Source organism: Pelecanus crispus, chromosome 1 (assembly GCF_030463565.1).
Source record: "Pelecanus crispus isolate bPelCri1 chromosome 1, bPelCri1.pri, whole genome shotgun sequence".
NCBI lineage: Eukaryota > Metazoa > Chordata > Aves > Pelecaniformes > Pelecanidae > Pelecanus > Pelecanus crispus.
In genome coordinates, this window is record NC_134643.1 from 16672642 (window position 1) to 16688231 (window position 15590).

The following is a 15590-nucleotide window of genomic DNA, read 5'->3' on the forward strand; positions in this document are numbered from 1 at the left end:
GAAGGCGCGCGACGGAACGGGGCCGCCCCGCGGGCGGCGGCGGCGGGGCGCTCGCGCACGTGGTGAGCGCGGGGCCGGACCGGGCCGGAGGGCGCGGGCGCGAGCAGCGGCAGCCGGGAGGGCCCCGGCCCCCGGCAGGCGGGAGCGAGCCCGGGCCGGGGTGGTCGGGCCGCAGCCCCCGCCGTGCGGGGAGAGGCGGCGAGAGCTGTGCCTGTAGCGGGAGGAGGAGAGGCAGCGGGCCTAGGCTGAAGCAGGGGCGGTTCTCGCCGGACGTGAGGAAAAACTTTCTCCGTGAGGCCTGCGGGGCAGGGCAGGGGCTGGGCCGAGCCCCTGGTCCGGCCTGGGAGGCGGCCCTGCGCAGAGGGTCCGGGCTGCGGGCCCCCCTCCCGCCTGAAGGGTGCGGGCTGCGGGATCCCCTCCCGCCTGAAGGGTGCGGGCTGCGGGCCCCCCTCCCGCCTGAAGGGTGCGGGCTGCGGGCCCCCCTCCCGCCTGAAGGGTGCGGGCTGCGGGCTCCCCTCCCGCCTGAAGGGTCCGGGCTGCGGGCTCCCCTCCCGCCTGAAGGGTCCGGGCTGCGGGCTCCCCTCCCGCCTGAAGGGTGCGGGCTGCGGGCCCCCCTCCCGCCTGAAGGGTGCGGGCTGCGGGCTCCCCTCCCGCCTGAAGGGTCCCCTCCCGCCTGAAGGGTCCGGGCTGCGGGCTCCCCTCCCGCCTGAAGGGTGCGGGCTGCGGGCTCCCCTCCCGCCTGAAGGGTCCGGGCTGCGGGCTCCCTTCCCGCCTGAAGGGTCCCCTCCCGCCTGAAGGGTGCGGGCTGCGGGCCCCCCTCCCGCCTGAAGGGTCCGGGCTGCGGGCTCCCTTCCCGCCTGAAGGGTCCGGGCTGCGGGCTCCCCTCCCGCCTGAAGGGTCCCCTCCCGCCTGAAGGGTGCGGGCTGCGGGCCCCCCTCCCGCCTGAAGGGTCCGGGCTGCGGGCTCCCTTCCCGCCTGAAGGGTCCGGGCTGCGGGCTCCCTTCCCGCCTGAAGGGTCCGGGCTGCGGGCTCCCCTCCCGCCTGAAGGGTCCGGGCTGCGGGCCCCCCTCCCGCCTGAAGGGTCCCTTGCCGCCTGAAGGGTCCGCGCTGTAAGGCACGAACGCACAGCGGCATCAAAGCGGGGCTGTTGCAAATGGCAGCGGGGCGCCTGGCGCGGCGCCGCCGGTCGTAGCTGGTGGCGGCGGCAAAAGTCCGTTCTTGACACTGTGCAAGGGAGGGACTTGTTGCGGGGTGCTTTACCAAAACGCAAGTCCGGTTTAAGCTCTTCACGCTTTGCTGCATGGCCTGTGAGAAATGGGTGAATTGCTCACACGCGCACACTGTTTGTTTTTCCAGGTGCTAAAAGGACTGTTAATTATACATGATTGGTGACATCGTAGAAACTAAACAATGCCAACTAAAAGATCCCATGGATTTGTTTCGTTCTGGGCAAGTTGTAAAAATATGTGCCCCTATGGTCCGCTATTCAAAGTAAGTAACTGTCACATCAACTGCGTTTTCGGTGTATTTTGTCTGCAGAAGTTTATCTTGACTGTAAAACCAGGGACGATTGCCTTTTTCTCTTTTGATTATTTAAGACAGAGAGAGATGTGGGACATGTTTTATCTTGTGACTATACTTGGACATGCCCACAGTACTGCTTGTCAGAACAGCATTTTAGAATAGCTAATCAGAAAAATGTCTTTACTATTTATCTCTTAATTTTCATGTATCTGCAGGTTGGCTTTCAGAACCTTGGTTAGGAAATACAGTTGCGATTTGTGTTACACACCAATGATAGTGGCAGCTGATTTTGTGAGATCTGCAAAAGCTAGAGACAGCGAATTCACAACAAACAAAGGTAATTTCTCTTAAGAAACCATTTCCTTGTCAGAATGTTTTGTGAGGTGATAAACCAAATTGGCCATGTGAATGAAGTCTGTCACACAACTTGACATCAGTTAACAATTTTGGTATACCGTATCTGACTGTAAAACTATAAAAACTATAGTTTTATATATAAAACTATAGAAATATTCTAGGTGAGAGTAAGCACGTTCCAGTGATAGTGGAATGACAGTCAAATGAAATAGTGGAAAACCTTGTCTCCACCTGAAATCAAGGCCTCCAGACTGATTTAGATGTCTGGTGGGTTGACCACACGTAGCTGGCCAGCTATGCACCCACACAGCTGCTTGCTTGTTCCTCCTCCACCCCGCCAGCAGCACAGGGAGAGAACAGGAAGAGCAAAAAGCAAGAAAAACTCATGGGTCAAGGTAAAGGCAGCTTAATAAGTGAAGGAGAGAAGGAGAAAAAAACAAGTGATGCAAAGGCCGTCACTTCCCACCTCACACCAGCAGACCAATGCCCAGCCAGTCTCCAAAGCAGCGGCCACCCTAGAACATTTCCATATCCCAACCCACTTTCTTCTTCCCCTACCACTCCAGTTTTATTGCTGAGCTTGATGTTATACGGTATGGAATATTCCTTGGGTCAGCTGTCCTGGCTGTGTTCACTCCCAGTTTCTTTCCCACCCCAATCTACTAGCTGGGGGCAGGGGGAGGCAGAGTGAGAAAAAGAGAAAGTTTTGACACTGTGCAAGTACTGTGCAGCAATAGCCAAAACATTGATGCATTATTAACACTGTTTTTGTCACAAAATCCGAAACACAGCACCATACAGGCTGCTATAAATAAACTTTAAATAAATTTAGAAATTAACTCCATCCCAGCCAGACCCAGTACGAGATGGTAGTAAGATTCTTCTCCCAGCAATTGCTGTTTCTTGTGTGTTTCAGAGATGAACACTTAACTCATTGCTGAGAAAAGTTTTCTGGTCTCTAACAAAAATAAAAGCGCTGCTAAAGGTGAAAAAATTAATAGACCATACAGTGGAATCAAGGATTGATAAAAGCAGCAGGGTTTCAAATTAGCTGTAGTGGAAGATGGAAGGGGCTGTTGGTTGAGATAATGAGAAGGTGATAAGAAGAGGCCGGAAGTTGAGGCAGAGGCATGGCTAGGGTTGGTGGGGAGAAGCAAGGCTTCAGGCATGGTACAGAAACCTAACCAGAACACATACAAAAAGAAGGAGTATAAGGAGTTGTACAGAGTCCTGGCTGTAAAGCAAAAGAGAAAAGTGGTATGAAATATGTGGGAAGAGGTGGCAGTGACGATACAGATATGCGGGCATGAAGCGGCTGCAGTGGAAGAGGGTAACAAGGAACACACAAGCATAGGCTGCAACTGGAGGAATCGAGAGCGCTGCTAACGTGCTAGTAAGATCAGCGTGTAGGATCTATGAAGAGTAATGATTTAATCTATTCAGACCACTGAACTGGTGGTTTCATAATGTACATATAATAGCAGGGGAAGTGTATTTCATTATTTTAGCACTGGCTGTTTACTATGGTGCACTATTCAAATAGAAGAGAGCAGTTACAGAGAAAAGTCACATTGGAAAGCACAGGTAGAATCTCTTAATGGAATTCAACTTCAAAAAAGCATGAATAATTCTTTGTTTGTAAAAATAAATGAGTAAGAACATAACTGACAATGTATATGGCTCAAAGTTCAACAGAGCCACTAGTTTGCCCCCTTTGAATTTACTTCTGATCTACGCAATGTCCTGTGGCATTGAAATTCCACAGGTCAGGTATGTAGTGTATTCTGGGGGGTGCAGGGACAGGGAAAGAAAAACATTCTGCTTTATGCTATAACTTTGCTGCCTGATAACAAGGGGTACAAAATGAAATGTTCTAGTGTTGTAAACAATATCTTTTCCCTATTCACCTCTTTCATGCTGGCCCTAATTTTATAGGTCTCTAAGACAGCTTTGCCAAGATTATAGTATTTACATTACTAGCATTTATGCTTTTAAGAAGTAGCTCCACAACACGTTGTGAAATTTTACTGTGGTTTTATGTTTAATTTCCTGGCTGTTTGGGGATTTTGTCTTCTAATTAGTGGCATAGCTTTGGAGCCTACAACTGCAGTTTCTGCTTTCTATTTTCTTTGGCATTGATATTTCGTTGGTTTGTATTTCTCAGATAGAGGTAGATGTTCTTTGTGGCTGCTGCTAAAAATTTAATATGGCTAGAGTTAGTATTTTTATTACTTAATGCTCGACCAAAAAACTAGGAGCGTGGGTTTATTCCAAAATATTAGTTGTAACTATGTAAATCTCTTCAGCTAGACCACTGTATTAAATGGACACTGTTTTGAAAATATGCAAGTGATTTTTTTTTTTTGCTTGCTTGCTGGATTTCTAGGTAACTTCTAGCAGTGTCTCAGCTTGATTGAGAGGGTACTGCTGCCCTTTCTGACTTAAACTCCACTACTTCAGAAACTACTTATTTTCCACTAAAATAGAAAAATCTTCAGAGGACTCATGGTCTTCTCAGTACCAGAAGTGCACTTGCTTTGTGCATTTGTTGGACCATCTCTTCCCATAAGTGCTCACATATCCCCCTTCCTCTTAACTGCAGCAATTGTTTATATGAAAGGTGAGCGATAAGACTGTTTGAGAGATTTTTAGATGCCTTTAATGTAACGCAGTAGCTGTAAAAGAGGAGAGCATGTTCCAATGACCATCTGGCTCTGCAGGGGCCTAGTAAATCACAAGTAGTTCAGCTGACCCAGTGAGGAGCACTGACACTTTGGTTTCCCACTTGAGACAAAGCTGCTAAAGCTGCCTCTGCCCGTGTATTCTCATTCCAACTCTGCATATCGCATTGTGGATAAAAACCAGCCGTGTTGGCACAGAAGAGGAAAAAGATGGGATGGGATAAGGAAGGGCAAAGCTTGTGGGTTTTTTAGCTCCTTTCTGAAGGGTTGGTTCTGTAAGAAAGTTTCCCACCTGGCAAGACAGACAGCCATGTCAGCCCAGCAAAGGGGCAGCATGCAGACAAGAAGGGGCAGGCTAGGAGGGGAAGCATGAAGGCTGCTGAAAAATAGAGAATACTGAGTTTCATATATCATCTTTGTGAAAGATAAACATCTGACCAGTTTCAGTCAGAAAAAGTATATGTTGAGTCTGTGACTGCCTAGGACAATTATGTTTGTCTGAATTTCCACCTCTCTTGATAGACATACTCATTTAGTAACCACCGGTCAGCCACCTTTATTTGTGATCTAGGGCTTGCAGAATCACAAAATAGTTGAGTTTGGAAGGACCTCTGTAGGTCACATTATCCAGCCCCCCAGCTCAAACAGGGTCACGTAGAGCCAGTTGCCCAGGGCCATGGCCCGACAGCTTTTCAATATATGAAAAACATTAAAAATTTATAATTTCTTCTTGTTATTTTCTGGGTTTTTTTAAATCTCTAAATATCTTTTCATTGGAGTAGGTGATCATCCGTTGATTGTTCAGTTTGCTGCTAAAGAAGCACAGGTTTTGTGTGATGCTGCCCGTATCGTCTGTCCTTTTGCAGATGGAATAGACCTAAACTGTGGCTGTCCTCAGAGGTAAAGTTTTGAAAAATCTGGGTAAATATGATGAAATAATTTGGGAATAAAGAATGCTGGTCTTCATTTTCCCAGTAATTTTTGTCTTAACTTAAAAATAGACTTTGAGAGAGAAACAGCTTTTTAATCTGTCAAATGTTTATGTGGCAAGACACTGTTCTGAATGTTCCAAGATGCCTGCCACCATGGTGGGACTGGGAAAACCAGGTGTATTGGCCAACTTGCCTTTTTTCATTTCTGAGATATTGAGTGTTGGCTCGGAAGTGAAGTGTCCATCCCTTCTCAACAGCTGTTAAATAGGCATTACCAAAAAGAGCTTGCTGCAGATAATTTGGAGAGCGTTTTGAGAAATGTGGGAATTCCCAAAATAATGGGCAAGTCTCTCATGTCTCAGACTTCTGCAAGTGAAGGATAGTCTCTAAAATATAATTATACAAATTATATTATTCAGGAAGTGCCAAAAAGAATTTCTTCCATCTTATTAGGTTTATAAGTACAGTGAATTAGTGATCTTCTTCTCACTTAAATTGATAAAGATTTTGTCTTGACAGTGAAACAAGGTAGTAATGCACAAATTAGGATTCTTGCTAACTGGTTCAATTGAGAACCTTTTATTACATGCTTGTCAGGCAGTCTTATTCTAAGTGAAGACCTCAAAAATAAGTGTAGGAAAGCAAAAGATAATACTATGGTGCAAGTATTTGATTCGTCTATTCTAATTAGGTTGTCCCGACTTAAAATTATAGTATTTGAGAAAACACTTTTCTGGAGAGATCTGAGACTTTGGAATGGAAGCGTATTTTTTTCTTAAGCTAATTACAGTTAAGTGTGCCAAACTGTAAGTTCCTTTTAGGCCAAACATATATGCTTACATTTGAATCCTTTGTTTCTTGTGCATGCTGGTTTCAAAATAACAAAACTTTGTGCACTTAATCTGCCTTTATAAGAAAAATTGTTTAAGAAAAAAAACTTCTGCTGTTAAGTGGAAGCAAGGGTTATTTCCTGCCAATCAAAACAAAGTGTTTTGCAGTTGAGGGAAAACAGGGTATTACTGAAATCACATCCTTACTTGCACTTCAAAAATCTTCCTTTTCAATCCAAAGTTATTTTCTGTTTAGAAGAAATCTGTGACCCAATGGAAGGGGAAACATCAAACTGTTTATTTTATGTATGATCTAAACCATCGTTGATTAAATGTTAATTTATCTTCCTTGCGTGTCCATTTTGTGGACAAAAAATTGAACTGGAAGAGATTAGTAACTTGTCCAAAGTTCTAACAGCACAACGGAGACTGAACCAGGATCTAAAAGCTGGTGCCAAACTGCAGACAAATCATTGATCTACAGCCAGTACTATCTCTGTTTACTCAACCACACATTCTAAAGGTTCTAAAGAAAGAAGCTGATGTATTGGACTGAAATTGATCTGCATTTTTTCAAATATAGAATACAAATGTTCTTTTGCTTTTAAAGATGGGCGATGGCAGAAGGTTATGGTGCTTGCTTAATAAATAAACCAGAGCTTATTCGAGATATGGTGAGACATGTACGGAATCAGATCGACAACCCTACGTTTTCAGTATCTATTAAAATAAGGTAGGTCTAACTTAAGTGCTGTTTGTGGTACATGGGAAAATACTTTTAATTTTTTTTAAAGAAACGTGTTAGTGTAATAGTTACACTATAATATATGTAATTCTGTTAATGTAATATTACACATTATAATAATTTCCTTACATGTAAAGACTGCTGAGATTTTTTGACCCCAGGTGGTGAAAGAATATCTGGGGCAAGTAATCCCAAGTTTAGATAGTAGACCCATCACAGCCTTTGACTACTTAACCAGATAACATACTGGATGCTAGAGTTTTCTTGCAATCCAAACAACATGAAAGTACAAGTTAAAAGGTCTAGGGTTCCATAAAAGAAAAGCGGTGCATAGTCTGTGTCATCACAAAGATTTACTTCGTGAGTTGTTGGAGGCCAGAGCCACAGTTGCTGTTGGCTGTAAAGTGAAGGGTAACAAAACTGGGAACTGGTCCCCACAGCTGCTGTAAGGAACACATCCTGCTTCCCTTTATCGCTTTCTAAACTTCTGTAAACTGTTGCTTTGCATTGCTTTGTACCACTTTGTCCTCTGTTTACCCACACTTCCCTTGTGACTTTTGCATATTTGTCAGTTAAGTTTCAACTCGGTTTGCAATCCTTCAGCAAAGGGGAACTAGTATGAATGGGATTTTTTTTTACCCACAAAATATGCAAAGTAATTATGTTTATTTTAGAATCTTTTGGGCACCCTGGCTCAATCTCTATAAAATTTACCATGTGTGTTTCAGAGATGTGATATAATTGGGAAACGCTAAATTAAATAGTGGTTTCAAGACATTAAACTCATATGTCTTTATTAAAAAAAAAAAACCTCTATCTTCCAACAGTAATATTTTCTTTATTTATACTGTTACACAAATCTGTGGTAACTCCTCCTTAGGGAGGTGGGCTTCTCATAGAGTTCAGGTAACTTACTATCTAATGTTTTCATTCCTTGAAATTTTAGGATTCATGAGGACTTAAAAAGAACCGTTGACCTGTGTCAAAAAGCTGAAGCAACTGGAGTTTCGTGGATTACAGTACACGGGAGAAGTGTAGAAGAAAGACATCAGCCTGTACATTATGATGCAATTAAAATAATTAAACAAAGCATGTCTATACCTATTGTGGCTAATGGAGACATTAAAACTTTAAAAGATGTTGAAAATGTTCATCACTTGACAGGAGCAGATGGTAAGATTAAATATACTCTATTTTCTAAGTAAACTTACAAATCAGATTTCAAAGTATTTATTTTGGCTGTAAGTAGGACATGATTTGAGTGCTTTTCACTCTTTGAGAAGACAAATGAAAAAGGATGTTTTAGATGCCTTATAAACAGAATCACTTGTAATCATCAGAGCACTAGAGCACTGTTATTCAAAGCCACAAATAATGATTTCCGAGGCAAATTACAAAAGCTCTGTGCTTAATTATGCTATCTCATCACTTAGTGGTGGAGTTCAGGGGGACCTTCAGATATTAATTCTGTCTCTTTATGGAGCTGATCATCTTTTAAAGAACTGTAAACTTCCACTTGGAAATCTCTACTTCCTGCACATGGGAGCAGACTTTTTTATAGTAAGAATATGGCGGAAAAAGGAAATATTGTTAAGCCAGATACTTAACAGTTAAGATGGTTAACTTCAAGGACACAGTGAGGCACTGCATTCTCAGCTGTGTATGTATTTACCTTGTCTTACACTTCAGTGGTAAAATTTTGGGGTAAAGGATTGCCCTGCAGTTTAGTCACGGTAGATTCCTGCAACTGTCTGTGGTTTCAAGACAATACGGAAACCCAGTATATGTTTTGAAGAGGTGATCTGTATCTACACACTTTGGATCTTACAGCTAGAGAATAACAGGACAGAGAACGGTAGCTAGTGGCATAAGGAAAAGTTCACGTGGCAGGTTTCTTTTTACTCTATTGGCGTTCAATAGCAATAGCAAAACATAGTTGAACCAAACTGCCATGTTGCTACAGTGACTTTTCCCCCAAACACAAAGCAGGAAGGAAATACATAACAGAAAAGAATGTTCTTATAGCCCAGCTGACCTTCTTGATTAACAGAAGTGTAAAGCATCATTTTTTTTTTCTGTCATGCACAATAGCGAAAGACATTTTTCATTTTTGATCATCATATTTTTTTAAGAGACTAAGTGTGACAGATTATATGTTGACAGTGCAGGAAAACAGAATCCCTTAATCGCAGAAAAATTACAACAGAACTTGTATGGGTTTATCTGACAATTTGGGATTCTAGTTGCAAATACACTGGCTTGTTCAGAAAGATTTACTGCAGGTCAAAAGCCCTGAGATTTATATAATTGAGACTTTGAGCTTTTACTGGAAGAAGGATTCTAGGTCAGTGAATCAGCTGAGTTGCACTAAAAAAGACTACATTTAGCATATTGCTACTCTTGTGTCTTTCCATCGTAATTTTATGTTAAAAAGACAGGCTTGTATGCGTGTAGCAAATAAAAACAAAATACCATTGAATTGCAGTTTAAGAAGTAGGGAAGAAAGGCTTCTGTGTCCTGTGTTTCGTTTCAAAATTTCTGGAAGGATACGTCATCAAATTGAATGTGTTGACGGGTGTTATAGGTACTCTGAGTTTGGATTATTAAATGGATTTCTCTGGCATAGCTATAATACTCATCCCTGTTGTCCTCCCATTACTTGTCTGTAAGCTTTGGGTGGTTGTCCTAAGGGGTGCTATGCAAAATCTACAGGAAGATTTAATGCAAATTTAAACTATAATGTAACTTAACTGCTTTAATTTCCAATTTGAAGGTGTAATGGTGGCTAGAGGACTTTTAGCAAATCCGGCTATGTTTGCAGGATACGAAGAGACACCTTTGAAGTGCATCCAGGACTGGGTTGACATTGCCCTTGAACATGGAACTCCTTTTACGTGTTTTCACCACCACTTAATGTACATGATGGAACGGATAACTTCAAAACAAGAAAAAAAAGTTTTTAATGTTTTATCAAGTACCTCAGCGGTACTAGATTATCTGAATGACCATTACGGTGTGTGATAACTGACAGTATTTAGTTCTATGTAAACTTGTATTTTGCAATTATCGATACATTGTTAAAGTTTTAACTGGGTTCCTACGTTTTAGTCGCATTCATATATTCGGTTATCAGCATTATTCTCATTGCATATTCACATATATATATCTCTGTAAGTATTTTCAACACAGCATAACATTATGATCAGGGTGATACTTTATATTTTTAGTATTTTTATGTCAGCATTTTTCACTCCAGAAAATATTCCAGATTCCACAAATGTGGAATTCTGTTTACAATGCACTACTACACAGAGGATTAATTATTGTAAGTCTCCAGTAATTTAATTTATTTTTTCACCAGTGTCATGGTTTAGCCCCAGTCAGCAACTAAGCCCCACACAGCCACTCACTCACCCTTCTCACCTGGTGCGATGGGGGAGAGAACCTGGAAAGCAAAAGTAAGAAAACCGGTGGGTTGAGATAAGAACAGTTTAATAATTGAAATAAAAATAATAATAATAAAAATTGTAATGAAAAGGAAAACAATGAGTGCGAGAGAGAGAGAGAGAGAGAGAGAAACAAAACCCAGGAAAAACAAGTGATGCAACCGCTCACCACCTGCCGACCGATGCCCAGCCAGTCCCTGAGCAGCGATCGCTGCCCCCCAGCCAACACCCCCACCCCAGTTTATATACTGAGCATGACGCCATGTGGTATGGAATAGCCCTTGGGACAGCTGTCCTGGCTGTGCCCCCTCCCAGCTTCTTGTGCACCTGGCAGAGCATGGGAAGCTGAAAAGACCTTGACTAGCATAAGCAGTACTTAGCAACAACTAAAACATCAGCGTGTTATCAACATTGTTCTCATACTAAATCCAAAATACAGCACTATGCCTGCTACTAGGAAGAAAATTAACTCTATCCCAGCCGAAACCAGGACAACCAGACAACTGCTTACAGCAATATGTTTGCAAAACTAGGGCCTTTCTTATGTGAAACCTCCTAAAATGAGGACTACTCATAAACAATACCAAGAATTTCAGACCAAAAGAACAGAAAGGGAACAACTGTAGAAGTTTTTGCTTTAACTGACACAGGCTGTACTTTTAAATCTGAGTAGATTTTTCGAGCTTAAAGATTGTGAGGCCTTGAAGCCCAGCATAGTATCCTCTTTTAAATTAGATGTTCCTTTTGCAGACTAAAACTTCGTAAACTTACAACTCAGAAAAATTCCACACTTCATATAGTCAAAGAAACCTGGAATAGATAAATGATGACAGAAAGAAGGAGAGAGTAAAATGAAGAGATAAACTAAGTACAAGCTTAGCTTAATCTAAAATAAAAGACTTGAAAGTTCAGTGTAACTAAATTCAGTTTTGTTTATCTACTGTATAAAAGATTAAATCCCCATCATCTAGCAAAACAGAACTTTATAGGTCAAAGAAAAGCTGACAGATTCTCTCAGTGGGGCTCCTGCAGTCCTTTCTGCCTGTTGGCATGTTGCTTACCAAAGCATGACAGCCACTTGGCTTTGAATCTTTGTACAGGAGGGAAATAGTGAAAATTAGAACAAGATAGTAACATTACACACCAGCTGCATTTGTTCTGCAAGGGAAATTTCACAAATCTCTGTTATTTGTAATCAAATAATTTGTTTTCTTTATATGTTTACACATTCATTCATACCAGAAATTGCTTAGTTTTCTGACTCTGATACTTCTATGAATATGCAAGTGAGCAGTTCTAATTTTTTTAAATAAATTACTTGGGTTTGTATACAATTGTAGGGGTTTTTTAATTACACTATAAACTGTGACAACCTGCTGGAGGGGATGTTTCTTTTGATGCCACTCCCCAAATCTTTTAATCGTTTCTATATCTAAATTCTCACAGTTCTTTTAATGCAATGGCATAAAAGATATGATCATTTTTCGTAGCGGATATGTTCCAATTTAGGCATACAAACAAAAGTTTGAAAGGCACGACCGTCAAGTCTAGTTCATTATTTAAGACAGCAAAGTTACGTAACTCTTCTGAAACAGTCACCTTCCTGATTTGTTAACAAATGGAAAACTACAGACACGCTTTGCTATCCTAGGTGAATTGAGACAATCTCTACAACCTTTTTCGGTGCAATAGGGTCTCCATTCCTTCAGACAACTATTTTTTTCACTCTGCTCGATTGTAATGTTTTCTTGACATAGGATGAGCACAATTATGTATAACATTCCAGGTAAAACCCCAGCAGTGTCTTCTGCAGTTAATACTTCTCTTTCTAATGCCTCACTTTTCCTCAACTAATATTCATCGTGTAATTTATGAGCTCCTAGTTTTACAGCAGAAGTTCTTATTTCCCAGCTGCATGACATTTTATTTCGTACTGCTGAATTTCCAGTCTCAAGCTCATCCAACTATAGTGCAATACTCAGTTCTGCTCAGTTCTGAAAATGCCTCCAGCCTTCTGCATCAAAATTGAAAAGTAAACGTATACAACTGAATTGTAGAAGAAAGGGATTCTTGAAAGTATTAACCAAGCCCTGTGTTAGCATTTTCTTGAGATTTTTATGATTTGGCAAGCAAATATTTGCTGTGAACTGTCCCATTAGCCACAAAGAGCAGAGAAGAAAAAGTTATTTATTATAATCAAATAACACAAATGCAAGGCGCCTTTTTTTTTTTTTTGGTAATAGCGGGGAAACTGCATTTTAGAGGACTTGAAATACCTTGACCTATTTAGGAACTGAATACTTAATGATTTTGAAGGCAGCAGTTGTTATGCCTGTGTGAGATCATAGAGATTTCTGCCTGAAGTACAAGACCTAGGTTGCTGTTAATATCATTAGTAATTAAGGAGTGCTTGATCTGGCCAATTATGCATCATAAAAGTCAACAGATGTTTATCATCCCTTTTTGAGGGTGAATGAATTGTATGCCTTCTTCCCTTGTGAATTTTGTATGCATCTGAACACACTTCACTGTGTTGACATAGAATAAACTGCAAAATTGGAGTCTTAAAGCCATACTCTGAACAGCCATAATGTTCAAATATACAGAAATTGCTAAAGATGGGAGTTAGTTATTTAACTTCTGGTGGTGTTTTAGAATATGGTCATATTTCTCATTATAAGCTATTTGAATATGGAATTCTTATCTCCAGTTTAAAGCCACTAGATATATTCCTTTCCTGTGTATGTTACTTGTAACATCATCAGGTACTCGGTCTTTCTATTTTCTGATTTTCAAATTTTTAAAAGTTATTCTGCAAGTAACATAACATACAAAACTTTGTTTCCTATTTTAGGTCCTCTGCCTCCCGTAACTGATCCAGCTCCTTATGTTAAGCCACCCTGCACAACAATGCCATATTTTCATAATTACCTGTACTTTCTGGCAACTTCTACCCTGCTGCAGTAACCCCAGCTCCCTCACACAGCCAGTACAATCCCATTTTCTCTGTTCCCTACTGTGAAGTTGTTTCTTAGGTCTCTTCTCTGTCTTTGGTTGATGGTTGGGCAAATGCAGTGTGTGATGATGAGACAGCTGTCATACAAGCCAAACTAGAATGGAACAAGTTGGAACTTTGTCTTCACCTTTCAGCAGAGAATTAGTCAGATTTCTGTCTTCTGACCAGCTGCTCATACACAGGCATTTCATATTTCCACTTCTGAATGCTTTGTCACCTTACTGGTAAGAGGGGAAGGTATTTCTTTTAACTATAATGTTTTACAGTTTGTGAGCTTTTTTCCTAAAGCAGCCGGCCATTATATATATTATATGGTGTCATATTTATCACACTGAGGTTCACTGTAAGATAGGCAGCCTTAGATCAACAACCCAGACTTCTACAACCTCAGTTCGAAGAATACCTTCCAGGAGTGGCAGAGTGCACTCAACGGGAGAGGGGAAGTCTCACAGCTGTTTGCAGGAGGCTTCTCTCTGTCCTGGCATCTCATTCCAGGTTGGAGGGGAACACGCAGCAGCTGCAGTGGAAGTGCACAGCAGTCGGTACAGAGTGAGTCTTCCTGAGATCTTACGAAGCCCCTGAAGCGAAAAAGCAGACTCGGAGTCTCTGGCAGCGGGGATGTGCAATTACAGTCCTATCAGTCTGAGGCTAGGCTACTGGGAGGGCAGCTTACATTGCTAGTAAGAGGTGAGTAAACAGCTCAGAAATGGAGACTGCTCTGGAATTAAAGGAGAGAAAGGCTTTAATAACATTTTAACAGCTTCAATAAAGAATAATGGCTGTAGGCCAACAGCTAAAATGTAATAACCAGGACACACTAAGAGGTTATGTTTTGTCTTTGCTTCTGATTAAATATGTTTACGAAAACATGTTAGAAATACTTCTTAAAACCCAGGCTGTTTCCACTGTGTAGATTGGATCGAAATGGCTGGTTGTATCTCTCTCCAATATTTGTTATGCATAAACAATTATTTGGGATGTAACCTTTCATCCAGACATTGCTTGGCAGCAGCTAGGAAAATGTTAACACGCTGGCTCCATCCCCAGGCCACAGACCTGGTAAATTTTAAGTACAAACAATTTCAGACTGTGCAGCTGCAAACAACTCTGCTCAAAACTGTTTATGCAAGAACTTCCTACCCCATTTCACTGCCGGTGGATTAGAGCAACAAAGAACTACTATTTACAGCATTTATTTTGATGGAAATTAATTGGGACAGAATTCCCAAAAGCAGGTAGCTGTGGCGGTGGTGATGCCCAGCTAGACAAGGTAACCTCTTCCACCAGCAGCACCTCAGGATCTGTTAGGGCTGCAGGCAAGTCAGTAAGCTGCTGAGCCGGCCCTGGCCTGAGCTAACTGAACAGGGGGCGGAAAACTCCTGGATTTGACATGTGAAATTGCTGAACATGACACGCAACAGTGTGAGAAGCTGCAGATAGCACTGGGATGGATGGATGGATTTCACCGGTGGTTAAGGGGGAGTTACGTGCAAAACAACTGAACTACTCGTAACTGGAGAGTAGTTTTGAGGGTCCTTTAAGAACTAGAAACTTGCAGGGCCAAGAGTGCCCGATAACCGTATATCAGTACCTCAGTAACACTACGTAACGCCAAGACTGCCCAAGTGATGGTATCAGAAATACTGGATGCGGGTACAGGTACAGTGAAACTAGGAAGAACCGGGAAAAGTGATTAGGGGAGGGTTATGCAGGGACAAAGAAGGGGAGTCACAAGGGTGACAAAAGAGATGGTCCAGAAATGGGAAAATAGGTACCAACATATGGAAATAATGTGCTCGGAGCTTCGCTATGCTTATAAAAAGCACTGCACAGGACAGTAGGCTAGAACAGGATTTTCTGAAGGAATATTGTTTTATTCATGAGGTCCGAACAGGCCTGTTTGACAGCATTTGAGACTGTTGTTGGGTTGTTATTTGTGGTGTCTTTATGAATACTGGGCCTATTTTCCTTGAGAACACAGATTTGCAGGATCTTAATACATTAAGGTAGTGTAATGCATGGGGGGGGTGGGGGGGTGTGGACGAACTGACAGAGTATT

The 15590-nt window shown here is 41.9% G+C and overlaps 1 protein-coding gene across 1 annotated transcript; it reads left to right on the forward strand.

Annotated features, from left to right (window-relative positions):
* The first annotated feature begins 1381 nt into the window (after positions 1-1381).
* Positions 1382-10090, forward strand: DUS4L (dihydrouridine synthase 4 like). The gene is made up of 6 exons (XM_009481000.1): positions 1382-1491; positions 1740-1861; positions 5345-5462; positions 6935-7057; positions 8016-8242; positions 9843-10090. The coding sequence occupies exons 1-6, from the start codon at positions 1382-1384 to the stop codon at positions 10088-10090; spliced, it is 948 nt and encodes a 315-aa protein (XP_009479275.1).
* The last annotated feature ends 5500 nt before the right edge of the window (positions 10091-15590 follow it).

Bases quoted from the DNA above. Each gene is read 5' to 3' on its own strand.
- DUS4L (XM_009481000.1), top strand. From the start codon at position 1,382: ATGATTGGTGACATCGTAGAAACTAAACAATGCCAACTAAAAGATCCC. The intron at 1,492-1,739 runs GTAAGTAACTGT...ATGTATCTGCAG, and splicing joins CCTATGGTCCGCTATTCAAA to GTTGGCTTTCAGAACCTTGG. The intron at 7,058-8,015 runs GTAGGTCTAACT...TTGAAATTTTAG, and splicing joins TCAGTATCTATTAAAATAAG to GATTCATGAGGACTTAAAAA.